Here is a 27,998-nt window from a genome sequence, read left to right on the forward strand (position 1 = left end):
CCTGTCGTACGACCTGTCCCCTCGCCGTCAGCAGCCATGACGTCACAAACAGATGAACGCCGAGTGCAAAATTCCCGGACAGAGACAAAAATAGATTCTAACATTTGGTGTCTTAGATATACTTTGTATTACCACAAATCCGAGGAGGACAGGAACCATGTGATTCCCTCTGTTTCTGGGGTACAACTATGCTCCCCTTCTCCCCCACCCCCTAAAAATAAAGTGTAAGGAGCGAAGCGTCAAAACCAGGTAGCTTTTTCATCCCTGTAACCTAGATGTCATGTTTGCCGTAGTCTGCGGGGGTTTTTTAAGTGTGCGGAGCGAGGTAAGACAAATATTTTCATCCTGCCCTCTCCCAACCCCCATAGACCACCTATATACACAAACAGCAAAATCAAAATCTGACAGTGTATTATCATCATCTTTATTATTACCATGGACTTTTATAAATCTCTAATAGTAGGGACAATAAAAAACATGAAGCCAAACTGAATAGAAAATGACCTGGGTCACTGACCGGAGGCAACGGGGGCAAAAAAGCCATTATTTGGTTGTCCGTAGTATGGTTTTCGCTATTTTAAGTTCAAACAACAACAACAACAACAACAACAACAACAGATAAGAGGAGGTTTGAGATATTGGTATTACAGTCGGAAAGCACCACACAGCATCAACAAATAACATTCTCCATATTTGAAATTTGAATTATTCGGATAAGTAAGATCGCTGTAAGATAAAGCGTGGGAAGGCGGAATATCATTATTCATTCTTTGACGAAATGATATATCCCCGTTTATAATATTTTGTGACGTGTTGCACACGTAGGCGATGCGATTGCCATTGGATTGCAGGGAAAGATTGTGAAATTATGATAAGTGAGGTCCATGTAAAATAACATCACTTTGGCGTGTACGAACTCGTTTCTCTGTCGGAAGTGGCCCGAGATGTCCTTTACTCTGTATTTTTTTCCAGCCCACGATATCATTTAAATACTCTTGAAAATGGTCACATAATAAAATTTATTATTACAAAACTACATAATATACATGCAATATACATAATATATTGATTCAAACCAAAATAGCAACATTTAAAAAATGACTTTTGCAACGTGTGATACGGGCGCCCATTGCTTAGTGGCAAAATTGACTTCGACATCTATGACGTATGATTTGTAAGTGGTGCACTACAAGTTTACAAACATGAACAATATTTTCACATAAAACACCATATTACGTTTGATATATTTTCAATTTATGTCACAGGTTACTTTTTTAGTCAACTAAACCATAATAAGCAATTTACAGCTAACCTTTCTCAAAAAGCTTCAGTGAGAAGTAACATTTATACACATACAAAATTCACAAGCCTGGGATACAAATTAGCAAAATTAGTTCGAGGGGATGGTAACGTGTAGGTAAAGGGTGCGGTGTATGGACATTGGTACCATCTCTTAAAAGTAGTGGTAAAATGATATTACGATGTCCAGCACGATACCGCTTATGGCCAATAGCCGTTTGCCACGTCATTATAATTGGCGTTTCCTGGTTGTCCTGACAAGGGCTTATATTGAGGTCACAATCTTGATGTATACAGGTGTGTTCTTGCTGACAACTAGCCCCAGTTGTGTCTTAAGATCTAATTTTAGTGTTCATTGATAAGACTAGTCCGCGTGTGATAGTCGGCTAGCACGCGAGCACTACAATGTAAAGTGGAAGTACAATAAAATGAGATTTTAAAGGGTTTGCTTCATGCCGTCAGAATGGCCTGAACGGAACATATTCTTCAGAAAACATGCCCAACTAACGATATCTTTATCCAAATACACAAATTAAAAGCTCATTTTGTAAATTTTTGGCTTTAAAAAACGTCCTATTTGCTCGGCCTGGGAGTTAATGAGCTACGTGGTCACGTGGTCCAATGACGACAATCGAGCCACTGGAGAACAGAGCGTGCTTAGCTGTCAAACTGAGCTGCATTGTCTACCTGTAAGATGACTTCTCTGGCTTCTGATAAAAGTTTATACTCATTCAAATCTCTTACCCGAGGGGTCTAAATCCTCGTGAAGCTGTGTAAAACCATTTCCCGTCTAGTCATTTCTTTAACAAGCATTTCATTATGGTTATCCCAAGTTGTATAAAACACTGCATTTGAATGAGTTAAGGGAAATGTTGATTATTGCATATGAGGTCCATGTTATTTGTGAAATTCAATTTATTTTATTAAACCGCTGACACTCCGTCTTGCATACTTTTATTAAACTGAGGTAAACAATGCCCGTTACCTTTACAAGTCCTATCTTAATCATCCATCTACCTGGAACTTCCTTTACCTCTTAATTAGAGGGTTAAATGGCATTCAATTTGTCTTGCTTGTATCGAACGCACTCTCTATCTAAGCTTTACTCCAGTTATCTCAGGTAAAAATCTACCTGTGCGTTACTTACAAAGCGCAGCTCCCGTAGACCTGGGGGTACTAGATAAAATCTGAACACCAGGTTTATCGAGGAGCTAGAGAAAGAAAGGAAGAATTTTTCCTGCACAACTTCATAGGAATTTTAACACGGACTTGATCCAGCTTAGACCTCCAAACTAACAGGGTGACATGGGCAATTTTCACAAACAAATCATAAAACTATATTTCAGTTAACCGCCTTTAAAAATAAATATACCGTTCTGGGTAAATTAAAATAGTTATTAAATCGCAAGAATATTTTTGACTTAAATGATGATTTTATTATTAATGGAAATTAAGCTACTATATGAGGTACATTTGCTGTGATTACGCTGTCCTTCATGTTTTGCGTAAGTCTACATTTTGCTGTATGTGCTTGTAATCTTTTTAAATATGTGCGTACAATTTTTGCAGGTCTGGTTACCCCCCTGTTATGTGATGAGAGTATTAATTTGGCAATTAGTTCCTTAGCTTATTTGATAGAATTGCAGTGTAAAATTTTCAACAAGATGTTGGCGAAATAGCCCATTACTCTTTGTAGGTATTTCCCCCGTCAAAGTTTGTCTAAAATTATCTTTCAATCTTTACTCTTTCAAAGACAGTATAAAGTTACCTGACATATTTTCGTGTAAACTTAATGACAAGCCAAGTGTCTCCAGTTCATTCCGTACTCAATTTTACCCAAGCAAATTTTTTTCTTGAGTAGATCTTTATAGCACGTTGTTATAAGCTTACAAATTTGCAAAAAAAAAAAAAAAAAAATTGCGTACTGACGCAGAATTTGCGTTTCAAGTTATAAAATAATCAATCTTTTAAATTATTTAATATTTCAGATGAAATAATCTTCAGAAACAAATCCTCAAAGCATAAACGAATTAGGATAACGAACCATTTTATTATAGCAGTTCCCATTTTTTCTTTAATATAACGCTCTTTTTCCTGTTTTTCCTCAACACGTTTTCTTCCACGGAAGCTTCAAGATACCCTGAGAGCAATTTCTTTTATTAATGTTCGCGACCGTGTTTGAACTTAATTGTTTAAGTATTGATATTTAACGTCATTTACAAATACCAATAAAATAACCCCATGAAATAAATGAGATATATTGAAAAATATGAAAGCCCACCAAGACGAGTTTCACACCTGTTATTACCTGGCTTGGGAATTGCAGCGGTGCATAATTAACAGGTTTGTTGTAAACGAGCTTTTGGTCAACTACAATGCATTTAAAATGCATCAGCAATCAGTAAGTTTGCCAACTGATGACAGTTAATCTGAAAGACTACCAGCTCTTGATATGATCTAAACCACCTGAGGTGACCATGATCTAGAGCATCGCAACTATTGTCACCGAAGTTAGTAAGTAAGTCACGGAAGACCGTCACAGACAAAGAAAGATTGTCAACGAGAGCTGCAATTTTGGTGAATCCCACGGCAACACACCGAGGCATAACGAAAATTCCTCAACTCCGTTCAACACAACTTTCCTTAACTTCTCCGTCTGTATGCACCTGCAGCTCAGTTGAGTCTCATAGACCTTTATCGTGATTGTCGTCACAGTACCACGTGACCCAGATCTGTTGCTTCATTTTTGCATATTGAGGTGAGGTTTACTAAAACGCTTTTTTTTCTACTAATAGATTGTTTTTATAATTTTTAAATGGCGGGGATCGATTAAAACATACCTCTAGTGTATAGATTGAGTGCTGTATCTTCAAAATTCGAGAAATGGATTTTTACATGAACATTGTCCTTTAACGACAAAAATGGATGCGCCTCAGGGACGGTGTAACGAAACTGAAGGTTCGTGAACGGAAAGTCCACCCTCCATTTAGTTATAATGGTTAGGGTTAGCCTGACCTAAGGTGGTCAGGGCGAGGTTTACCTGTACAAATGAATGGGAAGCGAACTTTCTGTCAAGGGGGACTCTCTATCACGTTACATCGGTAAGCAAGTGTCTACTGTTCTTTATGATTTACAGTAAACTTCTTTATAACATTTTGCCTTAATGGATTCAACACTAACAATAATTTCACTAACATGCCTAAAGACAGACACGTCTATGTGCGGTAAGCGTACGTTTGTATCGAAGGTAGTAGACCGTATATCAATTTTTTTTCACAGAAAACTGGGTGTAATATTTGGACAGAGCACTATGAGCAAAATATATAAATAAATAAAATAAAAAATTAAAGCAAATTTTCAAATATTCACAGAGTCTACAGGCTTACATATACCAAAATGGTGTTAAAACACATGTTGATGAAATTAAGTATAAAAGTTTAAATACGTGTGCACACCAAAAGAGGCGAGCGGCTTTCTTCTACAAAAATTCTGACGCGCGGTTTAATCGCCCAAAAAAAGCGTTTTTCTTTTTTCATCGCTCCTCAGCACCAATTTTGTGTCTTATAAAAGCTCATGTTATTGCGCAACTGCCTGGCGATTCAAAAATGCTCGTCAGATAAATTTCAACAAAATAACGTATATCCAATTCCATGCAATGCATAGCGATGAATTTAGTCTTCTTCTTGTTCAACCGCCAGTGTTATCAGTGGCTTTTTGGCGTTGGCTCTGCTGGCGTTATTTCCGGCGCCTCTGGCGGATGTTTGTGGCGTCCCTGTGGCGGATGTTTCAGGCGGCCCTCTGACGGGTGCTTCTGGCGGTGTTGTAGAGGTCGCTGGCGCTGGTCCCGTGTCAGCAGTTGGCGATGTCTCTCTGGTTGTCGTAGACGTTGACTCTACAGATTCTGCTGGTGGCGACCCCGTGTTACCCGTTGTCGCAGGCACAGTAGAATTATCATCTACCGAATCGGGAGATGGCGTTGCCACGGGGCTGTTTCTTCCCCCTCTGCCATGCTTAAGTACCAGGTGATTAATGAAGCCTATTTTTCTGGCCAGCTTCCTTCCGCACTTGGGACAGTGGTAGTGGCCGTGTACGGGGGACGAGGGAGGGGGGCAGACCAAATGACACACCAAAGAAATGTAACCTGCAAGATGAATTTGGAAAGCAGCACTGGGGATATTTTATACGTAAAAGTCTCATCGCAAATGGTGTTCTTTGTGTGTGTGTGTGTGTGTGTGTGTGTGTGTGTGTGTGGATAAGATGGTCTTACTGCTCATAGCACTATGATACTTAGCATAAACAGATTTGTTTCGTACAAAAGGATTTAGACTCCGTTCACATGGAAAGTCTATTTTCTAAAAATCTATTTTCTATTCGCGGTATCTTGTAATCACGGTCCCTGTGCCCTGAATATCCCGAGAATTAATTACAGCTTTGGAAGTAACTGACTCGCGCCGCCAGTAATTACGCCGCGGCATATTCAGGGCACCGACCGTGATCATAAGATACCGCGAATAGAAAATAGATTTTTAGAAAATAGACTTTCCATGTGAACGAAGCCTTATATGTCATTTGAAAATGGAAAAAAAAAGAAAATCGTAATAATAGCGAATTTCTCGTGACTCTTTTCCCGTAATTACAACTTTCTTTGCCACTGAAACTGACGATTCTCTCGTAATTACGACTTAACAATTAATACTTTGTTTGCATAGGTTGGTTTGCATTTAATTTTCTCTTTCCTTTGGCTTAAGCATTTTGCCGCGAAGGAAAGAATATTTATATACACTATTCCGACAACCATTTTCTGAAAAATTAGTTTGAATGATACATACCATCGTAAGCCACGCCCGTTGCTATGTGGCTGTTCAGATGTCTCTTCACCCTGTTGGTATAGGTAGGTTTGAACTTTTTGGTAGGGCAGAGGGGGCAAGGTATTTTAGACCCAACAGGTATCTTCTTTTTCAGCTCGTCCACGGAACGCACAATGGAAATATGGTTCTGAAAAATACATGGTTAGTCTAAACACGGAAGGCATGGGGAACAAGAGGACAAAATCAACTATTTGGTACGACTTTATAAAGGCACATCATATTTGAATGCTTTCTGTTCCTTCCATTCCTCGTCGCACGTTGCTTCTGTTTTCCAATGTACCGACCAATGCAGCTATGTCCTGCGTATTTAGTTTGTATGAATCCACAGCAGAGCCAGACAAAAGTGGGCCTACAGTTGAAAAGGACTTCCCACCATCCACCCCCTTCTCTTGCGTTATTTTTGGGAAAAAAACAAAGGTCCTGACGCTACAAGAAAATATAAAAATATTGACAGTAAGGACCCATTCCCAATGAAATTATCGATCTACGTCCTCCTGGCGTAGAGTAGAATACGAAAAAAACTGGTGATTATACCAGTATGATGGAAATAAGAGCAGCGTGCTACTCAGTTAAACTGAATGCATTCAGCGAGAGTCCCCTCAGAGTTGGATCGATCTACATAGAACGATAGTTCCATTCAGTATGACTCATATTAGCCCTAATTTATTATTTTTAATTCAACGAACTACTCACATTTAGGCCTAATGTTTAAACCCTACCCCGCCCCAACCAAAAAAAAAAAAAAAAAAAAAAAAAAAATCAGGCCAAAAATTTGGATCAAGTTACACATAGGCTACCTGAAAGACATTTTTCAAACTAGTTGTAAAGGGGTTGTGAACTTAAGGCCTAACTCTGAAAAACATCTTGGGCCAAAGCTTTCGAGTGTAAGTAATAGGGCCTTCCAGATGTGGAAAGAGTCGTAATGCGGTTCGATTTTTAAGAATGATGACCACCAGATGTGTAACAGAAATGCAATAGTGAGAGCGAACATATAGACCCCATTCCCATAGAATTTATATAGATCTATCCCTGTGGGGAGTCTCACTAGATTACTGTCAGCTTAGCCGGCTTAAGCGACGTCTGTCCCGCCTACTAAAAGCTGTAAGGGGGTAATTAACTATGGTGCGCGCACGGCTGACTGCAATTTAGCCTGAACCCCCAGGGAGTTAGGTCGATCTAAATCTTAATCTCTGGGAATACACCCGTAGGGCCTACGGGCTGAAGATTATTTCCACCAACACCCTAACCCCCCTCCAACCCCTACCCCACTCCCGTCCAAACCAACTTTCCTTTTTGTCATATCGAGATTGGATCTGAAGGGAAAACTAAGACTGGGTTCCCATATCTAAGGGACCGTTCACATGGAAAGTCTATTTTCTAAAAATCTATTTTCTTTTCGCGGTATCTTGTGATCACGCTCTGTGCCCTGAATATCCCGCGGCGTAATTACTGGCAGCGCGAGCCAGTTACTTCCGTGATCACAAGATACCGCAAATAGAAAATAGATTTTTAGAAAATAGACTTTCCATGCGAACGGTCCCTAAATCGATCTTACAGCGAGGATCGATCCATGTCCGAGGGGTTTCTCGCTATTTAAATTGGTTTTAGCTTAAGCTGCTTAGATGACTGGCACGCGTACTGAAGCTGCCAAACGATAATTAATTACTCCCTAGCATTTTTAGTAAGCCACTTAAGCTGATAGCAGTTTAGCGAGAATTCGCCTCAGAGATAGTTTGATCCACAGTTAGTACAATAGGGTCTGGGAATGGTCCCTCAATTTGTCGTTGATGCTAGAAATGAAAAATGGTTCCGTATTTTATTAATTTCAGCAATTATATATGGGGCATGGTTTGTCATTTTTATTTTGATGCCAGTACGTCGATATAAATACTGACGAAAGACCGGGAGTCGCAAACGTTAAAAGCATAGTGCTTTGAACTTTAGAAAGGGTAAGGGTCTTCCTGACCCGAGATGCCGCTCTAGCTCCCAGCCATTATATTAATACCAGATGTGAAGGCAGTGAGGTAATGAGAACGAACGTAAATTGAAACCCCCAACACACACCACCAACACCACAATCACCCAAAACCTCTTTCTTCTTCATTTTAGGATTTGCACACAAATTGCCAGAAAGGTATTCATGGAATTTTCTACTGGGCCTAAGACGCCATTTTTTCTTTGGCCGGAAGTACCGTATTACGCCATTTTGCGGTTAGTCCTGTCGTTTCTTTAAAAGCCCGCCAGGATTGCCAGAATCTGCATTTTTCTGGGTATTTTACTGCTGTAGGTTAAACAAGTTACAACGTATGCACCAAACCAACAAAAGTGATTCACTGATACAGGATTAAATACCCCTATTTAACACAGACTTGTTTTTAGCCGGATGGTTGTCAGAAAGTCTGTGAACCATCACGAAAAGTAAATCCATCTCACCTTTCCAGGGTCTTCTTCCTCCATCGTGCAGTCGTATAGTTTGCTGTTCAGCTAGCAACAAGTTTCAAAACACTGAAAAGTTAGCACGAATCCACCAATATATCTAACACTACGACAAATGCCCGCCGCGCTGTTAAGCCGTTGTATTTAACAAAGGCTGGAGTACGCAGGCGTGTCATCTCAGGCCACGAATCCCGTGCCAATATAGGTCAGTTTAACAGCGTATCAGTTAAGGTGGTTTAATGAGTTGGAAACTTGGAAATTGTTGATTTTCTTATTGATAAAACATGAATAGGAACCCCTAATGCAACTTGGTATTTGAAGAGCATTTTAGCGACAGTGTTAAAACATTGAAAATATATATGCCATAATCAGTTTTTTTTTTCAAATAATGTAAGAAGTTGACCTGAAATGCCTCATCTTTCCACAAGTGACACCAGACGACTTGAATTTAGGCTCCTGGGGCCGGTGTCATAAAAGAACAAATAATCATTTTGATCAAACTTTGTATTTAGTTTTGTCCTTAGATAAACAATTAAATCACCCACTTGAAAGTAATAATGTACTTAGATAATAATGAAGAATTCATAAATAATTTAGACCAAAAGATTTTAGCTAGGACTCATATAAAAACACTATTAGTTTTTGTCTATTGGTCATAGTTTTTAGTGAATCATAAAGTCAGCAGGCTCAATATACTTATTCAAAAAAAAAAAAAAAAATTACACTGCCCAATATAAAGGCAAGAGAAGCAAAATTTTCTGTCAAATTTTGTTGAAGTTAGATAATGGGTATTAAAAGTCCTCAAAAAATGCAGTGGAAAGAGATTCTAATGAAGGCAAAACTATGGACTTCTTTACCATGTAACAACCGGAACTGTATATAAATTCATTTATTTCGTAATCGTACATTCTTGAACAACAATACTCTTCACAAGCAGAAGTAGTCTACAAAAAGTGAAATAACTAAATAAATGAAAGTAAATTAAAAAACCTACACAAACTACTGCTTAGAGTAATGGTCACAATAAATTTTTTGTATATAATTATAAGGAAATACACTCATTCTATTGGGTCCATGCAATGTATACTATATATCACCTCTGCTTAAGACCAGATAAAAGCAGTTATGAACTACTTTAAAGTTGACTGAATATACTCATATCTGACCAATTGTTGTATAATTCTGAATACTCTTAATGATTCTAATTGTTCATATTGAAAAACCTATGCTTAAAAATAGAATAGAACAGCAATAATTTCACTTTTTAATCTTATCACGTGGCATGCAGTGGTCACATGCAGTGCAGGGGAGGAAGGAGAGACGGTCTTCCTACACAATATCTATGTCAATATATTGTATACATTGTTGAATACAATATATCAATATGTGTATAAGTATGTTTAATGTATCAAAATATCAATATTGGAAAAAAAAAGAAAAAGGAGGAAATTTCTTCTAAATCCAGAATTTTAAAGCAGGCAAAGACAGAAGCATCATTTCTCAGTCTAAAAAAGAGGCTGGCACATCAGTAGTTGGTTATTGGATTTTTTAAAAAATGAATGCTACATTGTAATACCTTTTTCAAACATCTTTACCCTCCTCAATGCCAGTGTTATTCTTTTGCATCACTATGGCAAAGTTGTACCAAAGTTTTGCAGTGAAAGCAGTTTTTATAAACTTAATCTTGACAGAAACTTTGCATCTCAAATAGGTGAGCTGGGTGTAAAAGTTGTGCCAAAAGTATGCAGTGAAAGCACTTTTTCATAAACTGAATCCAGACAGATACTCCACATTTCAAATTGTTGAGCTGGGTGTAAAAATTCCATGATGCACATAAATCATCATTTTTGCCCAGAAAGAGACATCATTCTCACTGCATTTTTTCTCCTTTTTTTCTTTTTTCTCTCTCATTGTTCACATTAAAATTCACATGACGAAGATTCACTGTTGTCTTATTATAACCTTGGAGGTCCAGTACATGTAAATGAATGTGAAAAAAATTATATATACAAATAAATCTCCCTTGACTTTCCACAAAAAAGGAAAGTCCCCCAATCTCAAAATGTACTTTTTTCCCTAAGTGCATTTATACTGTTTTTTGTCGGCTCAGATACAAAGCGTGATGAGACACGACTTTTGCTGCGATCCTCCTTCCTGCTGCGGAGTTCATGTCACACACATTGAGTATAAAGCCAGTACTGAAATCATCCGGGAGCATCTTCAGTAATTGTGGCACCTGGGGAAGACAAGGAGAGAAATAAATGAAAGTGTGAATGAAAACTTATCTATTCTACAAAGTGATCACATTGGCTGATTTGTTTTATTGCTTTATTTTGGCTAAACATCATAAAATTCTATTTTAATATAAATAATATAAACAAATGAAAAACGTGCACTTTGTCACAACATTCCTGACAATTTTTACATATTTCTTTTCAGATCTACATAATAAAAACATGCTTTTAACGTCAGGTTTCCAATTATGATGATCTGTTCCTACTTCCTGAACTAGGCAAAATAACTGACAAATATTCAGACACCAATCAATAGTAACCATTGCCAAAATATTTACAAAATAAGAATAAATAAATAAAAAAAAAACTTTGTGTGTGAGTGTGTGTGGGATGGGGGGGGGGGGGGGGGGGGAGGGGGGGGCATACACCTACCATTGTTTTAGGCATAAACTGCAAAATAAACCTTGAGAAGTCTCCACCCACGTGTATGGTCTCTTCCAGAAAAGACAGCACAAAGCCCGTCTTTGGACTAATACAGCTGTCTGTGACTATGTCTGTAAATAACTGGAACAGGGCAGCTGAAAGATATGGAAAATATGGAAGTGTTACTTAGGGATGATGTCCTCTTTCTTCTTCTATATCATTTTTTAAATTTTATTTACTTGGAGAGGTTCTGTGTCTATATATATGCTGAGATGAGTATTTTGACAAAAGACCTTTTGTAGCTAGATGCTGCCACATTGACCTCTTGTTTGCTGAAAAGCTTGCTCTCCAGATAACAAAAGAATGCTGGAGAGCAAAACCTCTTCAGTAAACAAAAGAAGTCTACATCTAGCTGCAAAAGGCCTTAATTAAAGCACATCAAATGCATTTTAATAAAACTACCACAGATACGAATATGTAAGAAAATTAAAAATTAAGAAAATTAAAAATTAAAATTAAAAATTTTTAATCTGCAAGTCCTATGCTTTATCATCTGTTGATTGTAACTCATTCTTTACCTAGTGCTTTGTTCAAAGGATCTTTGACATCATAGGTCGGACTGCTTGGTGTCTCTTCTCTGTTATAAATTAAATCTGGAATGAACGTACAGGATTTAGGTATTGAAATAATAAGCTGTGCATTATTCATCATTAAATATATTGTCAGAATTAGGGAGTAAAATGACTTGAATGACAGGGGAAGAACCAAAAATTAATTCTGAAAGAATGAAAGCATCTTAATGCACAAAACTTTCTTAAGAACATGCAAGCATCCAAATGCAATTGGGAACCTAATTAGGCAAAACTATTGAAATGTCCAGACAGGGTGGAAAAAGGAAAATAAATGCAATAAAACATGACCATCAACCTAAATTGAACCCCTCTGCATCAAGTGTTATTTGCTGATGGGCCTCGTCTTGGGTCTTTCTTATTTTGGAAGGTCTTGCTTCTCCAGTGCCAAATTCTATGTCCTGAAACATTCATTAAAATATGCTGAAAAAATCAATATATATGGTACACCTGTTGTTAATCATAAGTGAAGTGCTAAATCTTTGAAAGTTCAATCTTTTATTTAAAAAAAGATGAATCAAATTTATGGTACATATCATTTAGAACTTTAAAAATGTAATTTTTGGACAGGGTGTTCTTTATTTCTCACCTCAATTTCGACCTCTCTTCTTGAACGCTTCTTTCCGCCTGATTTCATTGGAGATGAAGGAACTGAATAGAAAAAATAAAATAAACTAAAGAAGGAGTACAAACCAGAAAATATGGCCACTTTTTTTTCTCTTTTTAACAATTCTCTGTTGTACGGTTGAAGAAACAACTGAAAAGTAACCACTGGCATCTGACACAGGACAGATATTCAGTCTTTCTCAATTGAATCAAAATGCCACACTGTTTCCTAAAAACAAAGAATCATTACAATTGTGACAATGAATTGTTTTTCCTATAAGGATATTTATTTTATCTTTCTAACTATTATTTTATCTTTTTGGCAATGCCAAATTTTTAGTGGTCCAGGAATGCAGTTATCAGTTCAGAACTAAAAAGCACTAATTTGTTCATTCAAGGCCATCAAATAAAAAGTAAAGTCCATTCGAGAGAAAAATTAAACTTTACAAACTTGACAGTAAAAGTTACCAACATGCCCTTTTCAGGACCAGCAATCTCACCTCTTGGGAACCCTTTCATAGTATGTGTTGCCCCTATGCAAAAAACGCAGAGTCTGATCAAAGCTCTTCCTCGGGGGTCCACTATCCCAGGCTTGAATGACATCCCCTGAAGAATCTGTGGCAGGGTGCTGTGGAGGAGGCTCAAAGTCAGCTGATCCATGTCGATGAAGAAAATGGCAGACACAAGTGCAACGGCGTGCTCGAGTTCTTCCACGCGTGTGAACTGTAGCATTTCCTACCAAAATATGAAATGGGTGATCAAAAGTGGTGCAAGTGATTCATCCTTAATAAATAAATACTTTTTTTGCGTTAAAAAATCAATAAACTAATAAATGTATTTAACTGATAAATTGCTAAAAAAAATGTTAAATTAAGTTGGAAAAATCTGGTTCAATAGATACAGGCATATACTTTTTTCATTCCTACCCCCCCCCCCCCCCCCTTTTGTTCACATTATATGGTGATTGATCCATCAGCAACTAGTAAAATTCACATGCTGAGGATTTACTGTTGTTTCATTATAACATTATAGGTCAACTGAATATAATCAGATATCTATAAAATCAATATACTTAAAATTAAAATAAAAAAGCAATTATCAGATTGCAATCCTTTTACCCTATTTACCTTGACTAGTGTTTCACAGAACCACTCGGCACCCCCAGTACAGTACAGCTGCTCTAAATCATGCAGAGCCTGAATACTGAGCCAACCTTTACGATAACTGGCCAGGAATGTCTGCTTCAAGGTCGCGTGAAGGTCAGATTTACCAGACAAGCTGGTTTTGTTAGTCGTTGCTGGGAGTAAGTCCGCGGCCATCTTGAGGATAATGTTATTCATGAGAGTGGATCTGAATTGGAAGATCATGAATCAATATTTAAGAATTATCAAATATAACGAATTGGTTATTTGACTATAGAGAAATACAAATAGATGAGCACTATATAATTCACTGACACTATATAATTCAGCAACTTAAAGTCCAAATTAGTCCAAAGTTTTTGACTGAATCAACAGTTTATAGATATAAATGATAAGAGATAATATTACATTTGTAATGTGTATTAGAAGAAATGAAACTCAAAACAAATTTTAAAAAAATTAATAAATACAAAATAACCTAAAATAAATTACAACACTAGCTAAGCCACATCGCAGAATGAACATCTCTGAAGTCCCACAAAATCCTAACCTTTCACTATAATACTGATTGGCAGTATCTGGTGTCTGGGAGTGAACCACGGGCTGCTGTAACATATCTATCATCTGGAGAGGTTTCATTCTGGCTGAACTGTTCAGAGAACTGATGTGTGTACACAGCCATGAAACCACCACCACTGGGAGACAACACAGCTTGGACTTGATGTTACCCATCATTGTCTGAAAATTATTAACATATAATGTGTATATTCAATATGATTTTATACTTATTGTTATTATTTTTAATCTATTTCTGGGCCTTCGATGAGCATCAATAGGTGAATCCTACGGTGATGTTGCATCTTCATCCTCATGACAACCTCCCAAATTTAGTACACAAATAAAACAATTAATCAAACAATTTTTTTTCTATAAAAAAATGATAATCTTTACTTTTAACCCATATTTTTCTAGCGTACTTTAAAGAAGACAAGTGCACATGATATGCCATTATTATCCAAAATCACAAATGACTAATGCTTGAGAATGCTAGTTGCTTTATTCCAGGCCACTTATTTGGATTTTTCTTGCATAGTTGAACACAAAAAAAGGTAGTCTTCAAGTTTTTAAGCTAAAATGTTGCTCACCCTGACAGTGTCTCTCATGATGGCCCCATGTTCCCAGGCGTACAACACCTCCTGCACCATGAAGGGAATGTTATTACACACGTCCTGCCACTTGGTATGGCTGGAATGAAAAAGTTATTGCATATTCAGCTTCTATTATGATTACTTAAATGCTTTAACAGAATTTGTGGCTTGGCAAAAATGACAGTATGACAGAAACAACAATTTACACAAATGCAAATATTAACTAATCAAATGATTTTTAATTACTAAAGCTTTGCAACACCATTTTGGGTCTTCAACACAACTAAAAGGTTAAATCTAAATGCTGATCTATCAGGTCTTAAGCTTTAAACAATCTTTTCATTTCAATTTTTAAAGGTAGGGGGCATTGTCCAGAAAAGGGGTTATTCAGGGTCAAATGAGGGGGGGGGGGGGTCTTCAAATCCTTCACCTGCACCCTGAGTCCCCTACCTTGTTTTCAGCTCCCCTCCAGCATTAAACTGCTGCAGCAGGGACTCCACTTTCAGGGGGTCTGGCTGAAAGCTGTTGTTGTCCAGGCATTTGGCTTTCCCATCCTCCGGCAGACAGCGCTTCACCCACTGCGCAAAGAACGAGTCCGAACATTCTATGTTGGAGCTGATTATCTGTGTATTGAAAATGTTATGAATATAAATATGAAAAAAATTCTATTTAAATGTGCGTACATAATATATAAATAGAATGAACAAAAAAATTAAAAACATTTAATTTTTCTCATGTTAAAAAAAAATATCCGTAAACCAAAGTGTCAATCAAAATGTCCATATATGACAGTCACTTTGAAGCAAAAAGTAGGTTACCCAGGTACAAATGGGGCAAGTTATTAATTTTGAGACTTGATATTTGAGAAAAACAAAGTAACTTCTGTCGGTTTACATTTGACAAATGTGCCATTTAATTTCATGTTCACTCCAATCTTGAAACAAAATACTCAGTGAAACCAATAACTTAGACATAGACTTCAGTGAAATATTTTCCTTATTTCCCTTCCAAAATTGAGAGAGAAATTAAGTGTGTGTGTGTGTGTGTGTGTGTGTGTGTGTGTGTGTGTGTGTGTGTGTGTGTGTGTGTTGGGAAGTGGGGGGGGGGGGGGGGGGGGAGGGAGAAAAGGCCACCCAGACCTACCTCAGATCCATATAACTGTGCTATGTGACACACCATCAGGAAGGTGATATCAAACAAGAGAGCTGTCGTCTGCGCGGCCTGGTCTGTGTCGCCACTCGCCTGCTTGGCAAACTCGTTAAACCTGGAACACAAAAACAAGCAGATAGGAAATAAATAAATCAATGTAGGAGATAAATCAATATTTTTCCTATGCGTCTGGTTTATATACAGCATAGATATGTGGTTTACTTGATACAGGTTAGATATTTTTTTCCACAATAAATCTTCTTATGACCCTAAAGCCATTACAATGAAATCCCACAAGCCCCCCTCTCCCCTTACAATAAAATTGAGGACCATATGTAAGATAAGTGTATATACTTAACATGTTTAATCCACTCTAAATAAAGTTTATTACCATCAATATTATTACAAATAGGTCCATAAACTGTTTCAAAAAATAAAAACAAGATTTCAACACTCACTTTATCATTTTCATAGCAAAACTCTGCAGTTTCCCTGTGGCAGCTGCAGCAGCAAGTATCAGTTCAAAACTTCTCCCAGATAACATGTGGAACAGTATACCCAGTAGAGATTCTTGGCTCTTGGAGTAGTCAGCGTCCAAAGTCTGGTTATAACAAATAAATACATAAATATGTCTAGTTTCAACAATTTTAAAGTGAATAATAGGCCTACCATCTCAGTAACTGAACAATTCTGCACATATGGCACCTGAGGAGCAAAAAAAAAAATCTGCCAGATAAAAGTCTGTATAATGATGATCATGTCTGAAATAAACCAATGCACTATGTCATGATTTGCAAACATTGTATCTATCGGTTATGGCTGTATTAGTTTCTGCTGGATATAAAAAAAAATTCCACTAAAGTCTGGCAATCAAAATGAAGCTTGGCAATTAAAACAGCTTGAAAGCATAGGGACAGTCGGTCATCCGGGCACTTTACCTTAGTAACCGGCATCTGGGGTAAAACAAATCGGGCAACATGGCGGATCGCATTGACTTCTATGTAAAAGTTGGCAGGCTTTATCCGAAGATATCATACTCCACAGTGCCTGACCACTTGTGTCAGTGAGGATGAGTTATTTACCTGGTTGATTTCCTTTACAGGCTTTTGTAATTAGCTGCTGCACACCTGGTTAAGAGATAAAATCGGCCTTAACTGCCGATCGTTATCTGTGATCAGGAATCTTACAGTAGGAGATTGCAAAGACTCATTTGCTTACCTGGATGAGCATAATATTCACATCTCATTGAAAAGAAAACCATATGGAAGCAACTGATATTATCAAGGAAGGTTTCAATTGTACTAATAACTGTTGACGTTGCATATTGCTGACACATATGACGGGTACATTTTGCAGGTCTACTGAAGTGAACCGGTACTTTTTAACTCTCAGGCACGTACAAAAGTTAAATGGTGGAAGCTTGCTGTGTACCAGGTGACACTACCAACACATTAATAAAATCTAATGGGATTTGTTAAATTTCAAAGATCAACGGAAAAGTAAACGACTGTTGCAGGCTATAGGTCGTGCAAACGTGACTACTGAGTAAAGACGAGATTGTTGATCGAAACAAGATTTGGTCGTAGCTATACATGCACTACAAGATTTGTGTATGTGTGTATAGTTCATTTTATTATAGATAAGAGAAAGTCATTGTACCTTGTTTGGTATTTATGTTTTTCATTTGTTACAGAAATTAGTTAGTACATGTAGTAGTTACAAGAAATTGAGATTGCATCTTGTTTTGGCATGTGTGACGGTATATCAATTCTTATAGTTAAAATTAATGGGCTATAATGTCAAACTTTTTTGTTGTAAGTTAATTGATGGCGTCATAAAGGTAAGAAAAAATATGTACGTCAGCATATTGACAAACCTGTGAGGTAATGTCTAAATCTTTAAGTTATCAAAGTAAAATTTTTAAAAAGTTGCCATAGATAAAGCGACCTTAACTGTTAAAATAACATACAGCTTTATTGCCGTGTTTGTTATTCAATTTAATTTTAATCTTGTACGTTTTGAAACTTAACGTTCTGTCTTCCATGATATTTCGCCCGAAAAGTGCACAATAAGATTGTAAACACTCACATGACGCGTAGCTGCCAATATTAATACAGGTAACACAACGTGTCTTCTCTTCCAAAAAGTTGGCAAGCAACTGTTTATGCTGTCCTTCCAGGCTTGCATTAATATACATATGAACTGTATACAGACCAAAGAGGCCATGGGACCGATGACATTGCCCCTATCCCGTTCCCCAGGCTATTGCAGCAGCAGGTGATTTAATCACAATTTGTAGAAATCTTATTCTAATAACATCTCAGTGTTGCACATTTCCCAGGCCTTTCTTACGATCCACGTTCTAAGAAGCCATTCCTATTTCACTTCCAGTACCTCATGTACATGTACAGGTACTTATTGTGGACATTTGCGTATGCAATTAAGACCAACTTTATCCCGTAACAAGTTAAACAGTAGCTTATTACAAAGGCCTGCTAACTCAATAGTCCAGGTAAATGATTCAACGCGCCAGACACAAAAGGTCAAGCACTGCCTTTGCAAAATATCTTCTGCTGTAAAATTCCCGATCACAGATAACGATCGGCAGTTATATTAAGGACGATTTTATCTCTTAACCAGGTGTGCAGCGGCTAATTACAAAAGCCTGTAAAGGAAATCAACCAGGTAAATAACTCATCCTCACTGACACAAGTGGTCAAGCACTGTGAAGTATGATATCTTCGGACAAAGTCTGCCAACTTTTACATAGAAGTCAATGCGATCCGCCATGTTGCCCGATTTGTTTTACCCCAGATGCCGGTTGCTAAGGCGTGTGACGTCAGCCCGACTGTCCCTATGCCATTATTTCACTACAAACATTAACTAACTAATAATTAATAACATGAAAGTGCTTTCTGTATAGCAAAAATATTACACAAAAAATGCATGCAAGAAGTCATTATTGTAAGGTAAGGGTCTGCTCTTGACAACACTAGGCATCACATTAAATCTACTTCAGTTAGTCCTATCATGCAGCTTAAATGTTACGATAGATTACACTACCAAACTTTGGATAGATGGCACTACAAGATAGGACCAACTCACTCCTTTTAACTTATATAACATTGGTGAAGGATGATAACTTTCTGAAGTTAAAATAACTGCAACAAAATAGTTAACTACCAAGTGTATCACTCCAATGCAGACTCATACCAATAGATAAAACTAGCTATTAAGACCAGAGGGTGAACAGAAAAGACAAACAGAAAAGTTTTACTTCAAGGAAGCATTTTGCCTGTACCAAGTTAATAAGCCAACTCTCCCACCCCCTCCCGTCCCTTACTCTGGCCTCCACCCACCACCCCTATCCCTAGAGAAAACAAAATTTGTCCACAACTTACAGAATTTTATCTATCATATTTATAGTATGTAAGTTCATTATGTAGCAGTGCCCAGACTGAACTGAAGGCAAAACCTCCCCTCCTCGAGCTGAGATTTCTGAGAAAACAGCACAACGATACAATAAAGTAGCTTTACATGAAGACCTATCATTAAGCCAAACCCTGAGAATGTATATTGTGACCCTTCATCCCCCCTCTACCACAAATCTATTCTACAGCACACAAAAGCACACTGATACAGTAAGCTAGCATCACCCAAAGGACATCATAGTGCCATACTCTGAGTACACTCACACCACAACCCTCCAACCCCCCCCCCACCCCCACCCCCCACTTCAAATCTATTCCACTGCATACACACAGCACACTGATACAGTAAGCTAGCATCACCTGAAGGATATTATATAGCTGTACCTTGAGTATGCTAGCCACAGTGGGCTCAGCTCTCAAGATGAGGCTAGCACTGGGTTGCTGGTTTTGTTGGACAGGCGTCTTTGGCTTCTGGGTGTCCTTCATCCTAAGAACAAGAAGGTAAAAAAATCATCAATTCCAAGTTTTCACCAGATTCAATGTTTTTACTCTAAATTTGGGATATTTTGTTTATAACTTATTTGAAAAATCATTTGGTGGACTTTACTGATATTAAATGTCATCGTGAAGTCCTTTGTAGAGATTTAGCAATGAAATATACATCAAAATGTTGTAAAACCATTGAAAGGTTTTTTGCACACCCCCCCCCTCCCTGATCACACTTCATCCACCAAAACCCCAGTTTTACAACAGGAATCTGCTTACCGTCTGGCCAACAACTTTTTACACTGGGCGTCTGACAGCAAACCGTGTGTACACAGCTTTTTCAGGAACAAACTCAAACAGTCACAACTGAAAGAAAATAAAAATAGCAGATTTATTTTACAAATTACTGGAAACTATTTCTGGTGTCATGCATATGGCACATCTTATCACGTTTGTGCGAGGAAAACTTTACTCCACTTATAAAATTGTTTTTATAAATCACTTCAAATGTGTTTTTTCTTCTTATTTTGTTGAGTTCATTAAGTACATTAACAATCTGGGGTAGCGTTAACACTCGCCAATTTAGCCAAATGCTAAAACTGACTTAAATTGGCTAAAGAAAAAGGGCTTAATTTGACATGTTTTAGCCAAATTATAACCATTTTGGTAACAAATTGACAGATATGTGGTAATTTGGCTAATATTTCAAATGTTGAGTTGAACCAGAAATACAAGATAGAATAAACTCACTTGCACTTGGAATCTGTTAAGTCCAGTAGGGGAACGTAATTAAGGAATTTCTCAAATGCTGTCTCTAAATCTTTACTGCAGTCCCGTAGTGGAGACTTCTGGGAAAACTTGGCAAACAAGAGGGGCAGCTAAAGATGTGCAAATATAGAAATGTAACAGTTTAAACTCATCAACTGGTGCAAAAAAAATATCACTTTTATGACACATGACATTCATTCTCATTTCTTCCCCAATTTCCATATTTTTGTTATTCATTCTCCTTCATTTCAATTTACATATTCAAGAGTATGAACAATATGTGATAATAAGATTTTAACATGTGGATGCAAATTGAGCAAGAGATCTCAGGGCCACAAGGTTCCATAAAAAAAAAAAACATGAAAAAAACACATGCAAAAAAAACCTGCAAAACTTCATAGCTAGGATACTATAATAAACCAATACAAAAATATAATAAAAATAAATAAATAAATAAATATATATATTTATTAATAAATACCTTAAGATAAGTGAAAGCAGCCCACTTCAACTCCTCTGTTCCATCTTTAGAGTCTATCATCCCCATGAAACATGCTCGCAATATCAGGCAGTAGAGGTCTGTACGCTCTACCTTCTACAATGATAAAGATTTCACTTAATTTTAAAGGAGGAAAGTTATAATTTTGTGACTTATTGGGTGATGAAATTCATTTGGCTACATTAGAAATGCTATAACGATGACAGCAACATTGGAGACACTTAACTGGAGTCAGAGCAATTCTGTTTTGTCCATTCCTCACAAACAAGTCCAAGCATTATCATATGACCGCATAGCATTGTTCAGACTCAAATATTCAAACTTCCTTAAAGGATAAACTTTACTTCCATTGTTGAAGAGTATTAAATCATTTTGACCAAGTCTACTCACCTTATGATTAAGTAAGACTAATTAATTTTGGCAACAGAAGAATTTTATTAACAATAGCGTCAATAATGAGTTCAACAGCTAAATCTACCTTTTTGGTTTCTAACATATTTCCCTTTAACTTTTTTTTTCTCCAAAGAAGCAACAGAAAACAGTTTGTGAATTTCACTCCATTTTACCTTGGCTCGTTCCAACAAAATCAACTGCTCCATGATAGGACGCACATCATTGGTCGGATTGAGAACTGCCTCGATGTTTAGCATGACGCTGACTGTGCTCAGGACTGATCTTGTTGTCATGGAAACAGATGGTTGCGAGGTTGTGGGGATAACATAAATGCTAAAATGAATCAAAATGTTCAAATGTTATTTTTCTCTTTGAAATAACAATAATTAATGCCAAAAAAAAAATGAAATTTATTTAATTCATGATCTAATCCTAAAGTGCAGAAAATGAAGAAAACTGACTTATGTTTTAATGAAAGTTTTGCAGCATCTTTCCAATAATAATGTTAATGAAATCAAATCCCTAAATAATAAACAAATCTAAAATATATTCAGTTTCTACATCTTCCTTCTCTACCAACTTGCATACAAATATCAAAATGCTGTAATCCAAAAGGACTAAGATGAACAGCTTGAAAACAAAACCTTTCCTTATTTTTTGAAAAACAAAATCTACACTCAAGCTACATAACTCACTTTTCAATCCCTTTCAATATGCCTTCCACCTTTTCTTTCAGCTGTGCAGTGATACAGGCCGGCTGAAGTTGGTTGAAGACGCCGCGGACATTCATTTCTGTCTGCTCAAGTTGTCTGGCTGACTCTAAAATCGTGCAAAATAGTGACAAATATTGTAAAACTAAATTTTTTCTTCAGTTGTTTCAGAAAATAGTTAAGACATATTGAGTGATGGATGGGTGATGAATGACCCAAATATAGTCACAGTCTAGATCAGATCTTATATGTTCTCAATCTAAATATATTACTTATTTCCCTTTTATAACAAAAATCTAACAAAATTTAAAATCCAATACCTGAATCATCAAACTTTGCAATATACATCAACGCTTTACTGGATTCACTTTTCATCACCATGGCAACCAAGTCACATGACCTATCCACAATGGCGAGGTACTCTGCTGCCTGCTTGTTATCTTGTAGGCTCTGCAAGCCGCGGTAAGCAAGCTGTAATGCCCAGTTGACTGTCTGCTGCAGAGTCTTACACAGAGCGATCGAGTCTTCTGAATAGGCATGTGAGCTGGAAAAGAAAATGAAAATTTCTAAATTTGTCAGGTGAAGTTTGTAGCAAAAAAAAAAAAAAATAATAATAATAAATAATAATAAGAATAAGAATAAATTAAAATAAACAAAAGTAAAGTCTTCTGTCTTCACTGGTGAACCCTGCAAGATTAACACATTTAAATGCTTATCCATAGTTTCTGTCAAATGAAGTAACTGAATTTCTCTTTTCCTGTCTAATATATTATTCTGCTTCAACACATGAAACCTGGGGTAGAATAGGAACTTCTTCACTTTATAACTAGGTCTTCTTACCTAGTTAGAGAATGAAGAATTATATGAGAATATATATCCTTTTCTCTGAAATGTGAACACAATCTCACCTTATTTTGGCCAACATCCCAGTCACTAGCTCCAGTAAACTTTTTATACAATACGGGCGTGCCAAATCCTCGTACTTCATGACACTCTTTAACACGCTGGCTGTCGTGATGATCTGAAACAGGGATTGGATGAAACGGTGTACAATCAAACTTCTGGACATCAAATTTTTTACATCATATTTAATAAAAGGACACAATTAATAAATGTTGTGATGCCCATGAAAAGTACAAAAAACAGTTTTGGATTGCCAAAATTGCATCTTTTATGTAAATTATACTGTAATAAACAAATAGTTTAACTTCTAGTAAAAAGAACTTATATATCACCTAAAGATTTCAAACTGAAAAATATTATATGAAGTAGCAGTAGGAGTAAAAATTGTGGCTCAAATATATACACAATTTCAGGAAGAAGATCAAAAAAGATCCTCCTTGGTGGAACAATGACATAAATGGTATTCTGAGATTCAAACATGAGGGAAAACTTTCTGTTTGTACTTTTTAATGAAGAAATGAATTCATAAATACCTGAGTGCTTTGCACATGTTTGAGATACGAGAGCACCAAGGTGTTGGGGCTGGTTCCCACCAAAGCTTGCTGGAGGATCAAGTCTGAAAATAAAGGGGGAAAATTTAGGTTATTTTTTGGTTAAAAACGTACTGAAATTGTAAAAAAAATTGTTTTGTCAAATTTACGTTCTGCTTTTAAATTCTCACACACACACACACAAAAAAAAAAAAAAATGGACAAATAAAATAAATTAATAAAAGAATAAATTAATATCATATGTAATGTTATGTCATAACACCACTCATTACAATATTCTTCATTACTAGCCAAGGTGAAATTTGTACAAGCCCACTTGTTTCCTTTGCTATAAAAAAAAAAACTGCCACACATAAACTCACCAGCTAAATTTGATAAACCTTTCGATGCACACTAGAACTGGGGCATAATTAAGCTGAGCACCTGTGATACATTTCATTCACACATTTGGGACGAAGAAAGCCAATTAAGATATGTAGTTATTCCTTGCAGATATCATTTTAAGTGTACTGTGAGACAAAATAACAAATTTATCAATAAACACAATGAATTTACGTCTTGGGAGTTCAACCCCCTTGATTAAACTGACCAGCTAAATTACACATCTCAGCCTCTGCGAAGCGAGTGAGCAGCCTCTTCACAGTGATACCCCACTGTATGTCTGACCACCTCTCCCTCCATGCCCTCATAAGGAGGGACTTCATGCTGCTCATGTTTTTCTCTCCAGTCTGGGTAGTCATTGGGAGTCACTGGGTAGTTCCTGGGTCATCCATATGAGTGTTGAACCTGTTGCTGTGGACAAAGGTACACACTTGATTATTTTTATTCACTATTTTGTTTTTCTATTATGAAATAAATAAAATCACAAACCAAAAATTATTAATTGAAAACAAAAAAGGATTCTTATAGAAGGTTATTTATTCTTTTCAGTTTCTTCACTGCCATTAAGGTGACAGGTAAGGAAAAAACAGATAACATGTATAGCTCAAAACTATAAGCGTATATTTTCATAAAAAAGGTGATCAGAATCTTGAATCTCAGTTTTCAGTCTTACATGCTAGGCGGAATGCCTTACCCTAGGTAAACTTCACACTGCCCTGTGTTACAAACTCTCAGGGCTATAAATTCCCACATCCTTAATAAACTGAGGCTTCTTTATGACAAAACTCGGCTTAACCACTTGAGACAATATTCGTTTCTTTAATTTACTCAAAACAAAATGACAAAAGTAATAAAGACTATCATTTATGAGGTTGGCAAAACGCCGGGTGGAATATTGGCTTTTTTAAAACTGTTAAAACAGTTTTCTGTGACGTTTAGGTATGCCAAGCCTGTAAAAATGTAAAATCGAGGGCGTTTCCGCAAATCAATAAAATGCAAAATTTTAAGTATGTTATTTAAAAACAGCATAAAGCTGCATAATGTTTAACAAAAGACGTACCAAGTTATGCCGCTACATTACGCCGGAAGTAGAGAGTTCTCCTAATTTTGGAGGCAATGTTTATCAGCAAGTCACGTGGTCTGTAGCTGGTTGACCAATGAGATTGCAGCTACAGCTACAGCTGCAAAATTTGAACGGTTCTATCCGAAGAAAGAGGGACTGATCTTTGAAAAAAATAATAGACAAAACATTGAAGAATTAGCCATTTTAAACCGCCAACAACAGATCACTCATCAAAGGTAAGACACTAAGAATGTGCTTTTTACTTGGTGCATGATTACAGATTGATTAAAGTGTCCAAATGAGATTTTGAATGAAAAATATGAAAACCGGCTGAAAATGGTTGATAACAACAGGAAACGAGACAGAGTAAGAAAAAATTACTAGACGAGGAAATGTTAATTTGTTTTCAAATCTTGTTAAACTGATATGATAAAATTGTAGCTCAGACAGGGTAAATATATCTCATTCTGTGTTGACAGGATGTTAAATGCAGTTTAATCTATCTCCAGATTAATAATACCTTATATTTGGAATTATGGAGTCGTCGAGCAGGCTGTCTCTTGTGGCGGCCTTTGATGACTTGGTCAGAAATACCACTGTACTGACTAGTGGAATTGAAGGAGGTAAGATAACAATATTCAGTGTGTTAGAAATTGAAGTAGGTGAGCTCAACACTATCTTGATCATACTGTACACCCCCCCCAAAAAAAAAAAAAAAAAAAAAAAAAAAAAAATATATATATATATATATATATATATATATATATATATATATATATATATATATAATAAAATAAAAAGCAAATCTGGTTGGGTTTTATTTCTGGTTTCAATTTTCAAAGCATATTACATAGTTAACCATTAGCAAGACAAATGTGCGTTCTCTTATTTATGGCATAAACTTAAGAAAAGGTAAAAATGTAATTAAAAATAAGAGGAAGATATTCTTTTCTTTAATTGCCATTTAATTTTTTTCCAGAGTTTATAACTTTTGCGAGAAATCAAGAAGAATGTCGCAAGAAGTGGCTGGAGGCAGAACAACACTCTAAGAAGCTGCATGATAAAATCAGAAAGTTGGAGACAGAGACCAATGCCCTGGAGACAAAGCTCAAACATGCCAGGTAAATAAATGTGACTATGTATTCAACAAAGTTGATTACTAGTACATATAACAGTAAAATTTAATTGATATGTTGCAGGCCTAGTATTTGTCTTATTTTAGGGATCAGATACACTAGATTCAGTATATCTTTATTTTGAAGTCGAAGAGTATATCCTATTTCCATGCCTTGAATATGTTCCTTTTTTTTTCAAAAAAATTTTTTAAAAAATGTGAGTCTCACATAGATGCCTAGGTGTAGGTGTAAGAATTTGAGGGTGATAGATGCCCATTCTTTTGATGATGATGGAAATTTTGCCAATAAGTTAAAAAAAATAAAACTGCTAAATTTTTTTTTGATATTGCAGGAGCCAGATAGAACATGAAATGAAGAAAAGAACCAAAGCAGAATCTGACAGAGACAGTTTGGTAAGATTTAGCTGCAGCTTTGTTTTAGGCAATAAGAAATTGTTTTACAAAAAAGAAAAAGCCAGTTAGAAATTATTTTTTGAAAAAGAATTCAAGTTCATTTTCAAAGATAAATCCAAAATATTTTGCATTACTGTTAGCCAGTTATCCGAATTCTTCGACAGTTTCCCACTTAAGCATAAGGTTGTCATTTTACATCTTGAGGGCATTTGGAATTACACCGAAAAGAAGTCTTTTAGCTGGAACTTTTTCGTAATATTGTAAAATGTATACAGTAATGCAGTTGATTTTATATTTCATATTCTGATCCTTCTTAAGTCTTCAACAATTTTTTAATTGATCTAAATATACTCACTCACATTTTTTTCCTATTTTCGTAATTTTTCATATCGCTTGTTGATTCAATAGGAGCGGCAGGTTGCCTTGATCAGAGAGTTGCTGAATGACAAGAAGAGTTCCAACATGCTGAATGACCAGGATCGCGAGAAGCTGGCATTCCTCAGCACTTGCCAGGGCTCCCACATGGAGGGTAGTCCAAGCAGAAGGTGGGTTGATGGGGGCTTGGTTGCTGTGAAATTAATGAATTGAAGTGATTACACTGGAAATGATGATTGCTGTCTAATGCTAGGTGTTATTTTCTGAAGCAAATGCAATTGTATTTAGACTCGGGGTGAAAAGTTTCAGTTTCATATGCAAAAATTGTGCTAAAGGGAGCCTTGGCCTTGATGCTAAGCCAGCTCTTGTGGCTGTAGCCAGAGTTACATGCACCTTCATTGTTGAAATAGTTACTAGAATTTCAATCATGGTTTTGATTTCATATTTGTTTGGCTTTATATTTGTGTATATATATTTCTTCTTTTAGACTTGAAACCATTAATGAATCCTCGGGCTCCGTCCTCTCTCCCTCTGACATCAGCTATGACAAAACAGAGGAGGACCTGGATATCTCCTACCTCCGCAGCGGGAGGAAGTTCAAGCGTGCATCAGCACCACCTATTGAGGAGGAGCACCGCCAGCACACCAAGCGCAAGAAGAGTTCCCATGGAGGTCGCGCAGACACCTCCATCACTGCCACTATTCGCGTGGATCCGAGAGGCGAGCATGCCACGTGCGAGGTGACCAGCAACCTCCCCAAGCACAAGACGGAGACGAGAGTGTTGAGGAAGTCATTCTCTGAGAACCAGTTGAGATTTGGTGAGGCCTGTTTTTGTATAATTTCTAAATGATTTACAGTCCCATCAGTATTATCTTTTGTTCACATTTGGCTTTTTTTTTATATTAAGAACTGTATATGATAGTGTAGTGTCTTTCACATCAATGACATTTTGCCACTCCAATCTTTCATGGTTGT

General features: G+C 36.7%; 3 protein-coding genes and 2 long non-coding RNA genes across 6 annotated transcripts in view; 3 read left to right on the top strand and 2 right to left on the bottom strand.

The window, feature by feature from the left end:
• LOC147761758 (uncharacterized) lies at nt 1-13,617 on the top strand. The gene is made up of 2 exons (XR_015334449.1): nt 1-325; nt 12,981-13,617. It is a non-coding gene; the product is annotated as an uncharacterized LOC147761758 (long non-coding RNA).
• Nucleotides 3,330-8,804, bottom strand: LOC106157763 (tRNA (guanine(27)-N(2))-dimethyltransferase). The gene is made up of 3 exons (XM_013533508.3): nt 8,601-8,804; nt 6,129-6,294; nt 3,330-5,440 (listed from the first exon to the last, which is right to left on the bottom strand). Exons 1-3 carry the CDS (start codon nt 8,622-8,624, stop codon nt 4,971-4,973), a joined length of 660 nt encoding a protein of 219 aa, XP_013388962.2. The 5' UTR covers nt 8,625-8,804; the 3' UTR covers nt 3,330-4,970.
• On the bottom strand, nt 9,478-25,187 carry LOC106157760 (mediator of RNA polymerase II transcription subunit 24-like). 2 transcript variants are annotated; one of them, XM_087012569.1, is made up of 23 exons: nt 25,117-25,187; nt 24,265-24,467; nt 23,658-23,740; nt 23,130-23,242; nt 22,542-22,765; nt 22,207-22,330; nt 21,685-21,844; nt 21,101-21,214; nt 20,602-20,729; nt 20,131-20,217; nt 19,750-19,852; nt 16,393-16,535; nt 15,929-16,049; nt 15,236-15,408; nt 14,783-14,882; nt 14,188-14,375; nt 13,623-13,845; nt 12,996-13,230; nt 12,479-12,540; nt 12,188-12,290; nt 11,839-11,913; nt 11,270-11,415; nt 9,478-10,839 (listed from the first exon to the last, which is right to left on the bottom strand). In XM_087012569.1, exons 2-23 carry the CDS (start codon nt 24,413-24,415, stop codon nt 10,690-10,692), a joined length of 3,006 nt encoding a protein of 1,001 aa, XP_086868695.1. In that variant the 5' UTR covers nt 24,416-24,467; nt 25,117-25,187; the 3' UTR covers nt 9,478-10,689. The 2 variants fall into 2 exon arrangements, with proteins under 2 accessions (XP_086868695.1, XP_086868694.1); XM_087012568.1 differs by lacking the exon at nt 25,117-25,187 and having other exon boundaries at nt 19,726-19,852; nt 24,265-24,455.
• Nucleotides 16,850-18,763, top strand: LOC147761759 (uncharacterized). The gene is made up of 2 exons (XR_015334447.1): nt 16,850-18,211; nt 18,575-18,763. It is a non-coding gene; the product is annotated as an uncharacterized LOC147761759 (long non-coding RNA).
• The window catches only part of LOC106157762 (rac GTPase-activating protein 1-like), a 9,357-nt gene continuing 6,546 nt past the window's right edge, over nt 25,188-27,998 (top strand). The window contains exons 1-6 of the mRNA XM_087012572.1: nt 25,188-25,355; nt 25,629-25,742; nt 26,099-26,240; nt 26,587-26,647; nt 27,056-27,192; nt 27,510-27,841. Coding sequence (XP_086868698.1) covers nt 25,655-25,742; nt 26,099-26,240; nt 26,587-26,647; nt 27,056-27,192; nt 27,510-27,841 — 760 coding nt within the window. The 5' untranslated portion in view covers nt 25,188-25,355; nt 25,629-25,654. The remainder of the gene's footprint in view (nt 25,356-25,628; nt 25,743-26,098; nt 26,241-26,586; nt 26,648-27,055; nt 27,193-27,509; nt 27,842-27,998) is intronic.

The sequence above is a fragment of the Lingula anatina genome, chromosome 5 (assembly GCF_051362555.1).
Source record: "Lingula anatina isolate TDL-2025a chromosome 5, LinAna3.0, whole genome shotgun sequence".
NCBI lineage: Eukaryota > Metazoa > Brachiopoda > Lingulata > Lingulida > Lingulidae > Lingula > Lingula anatina.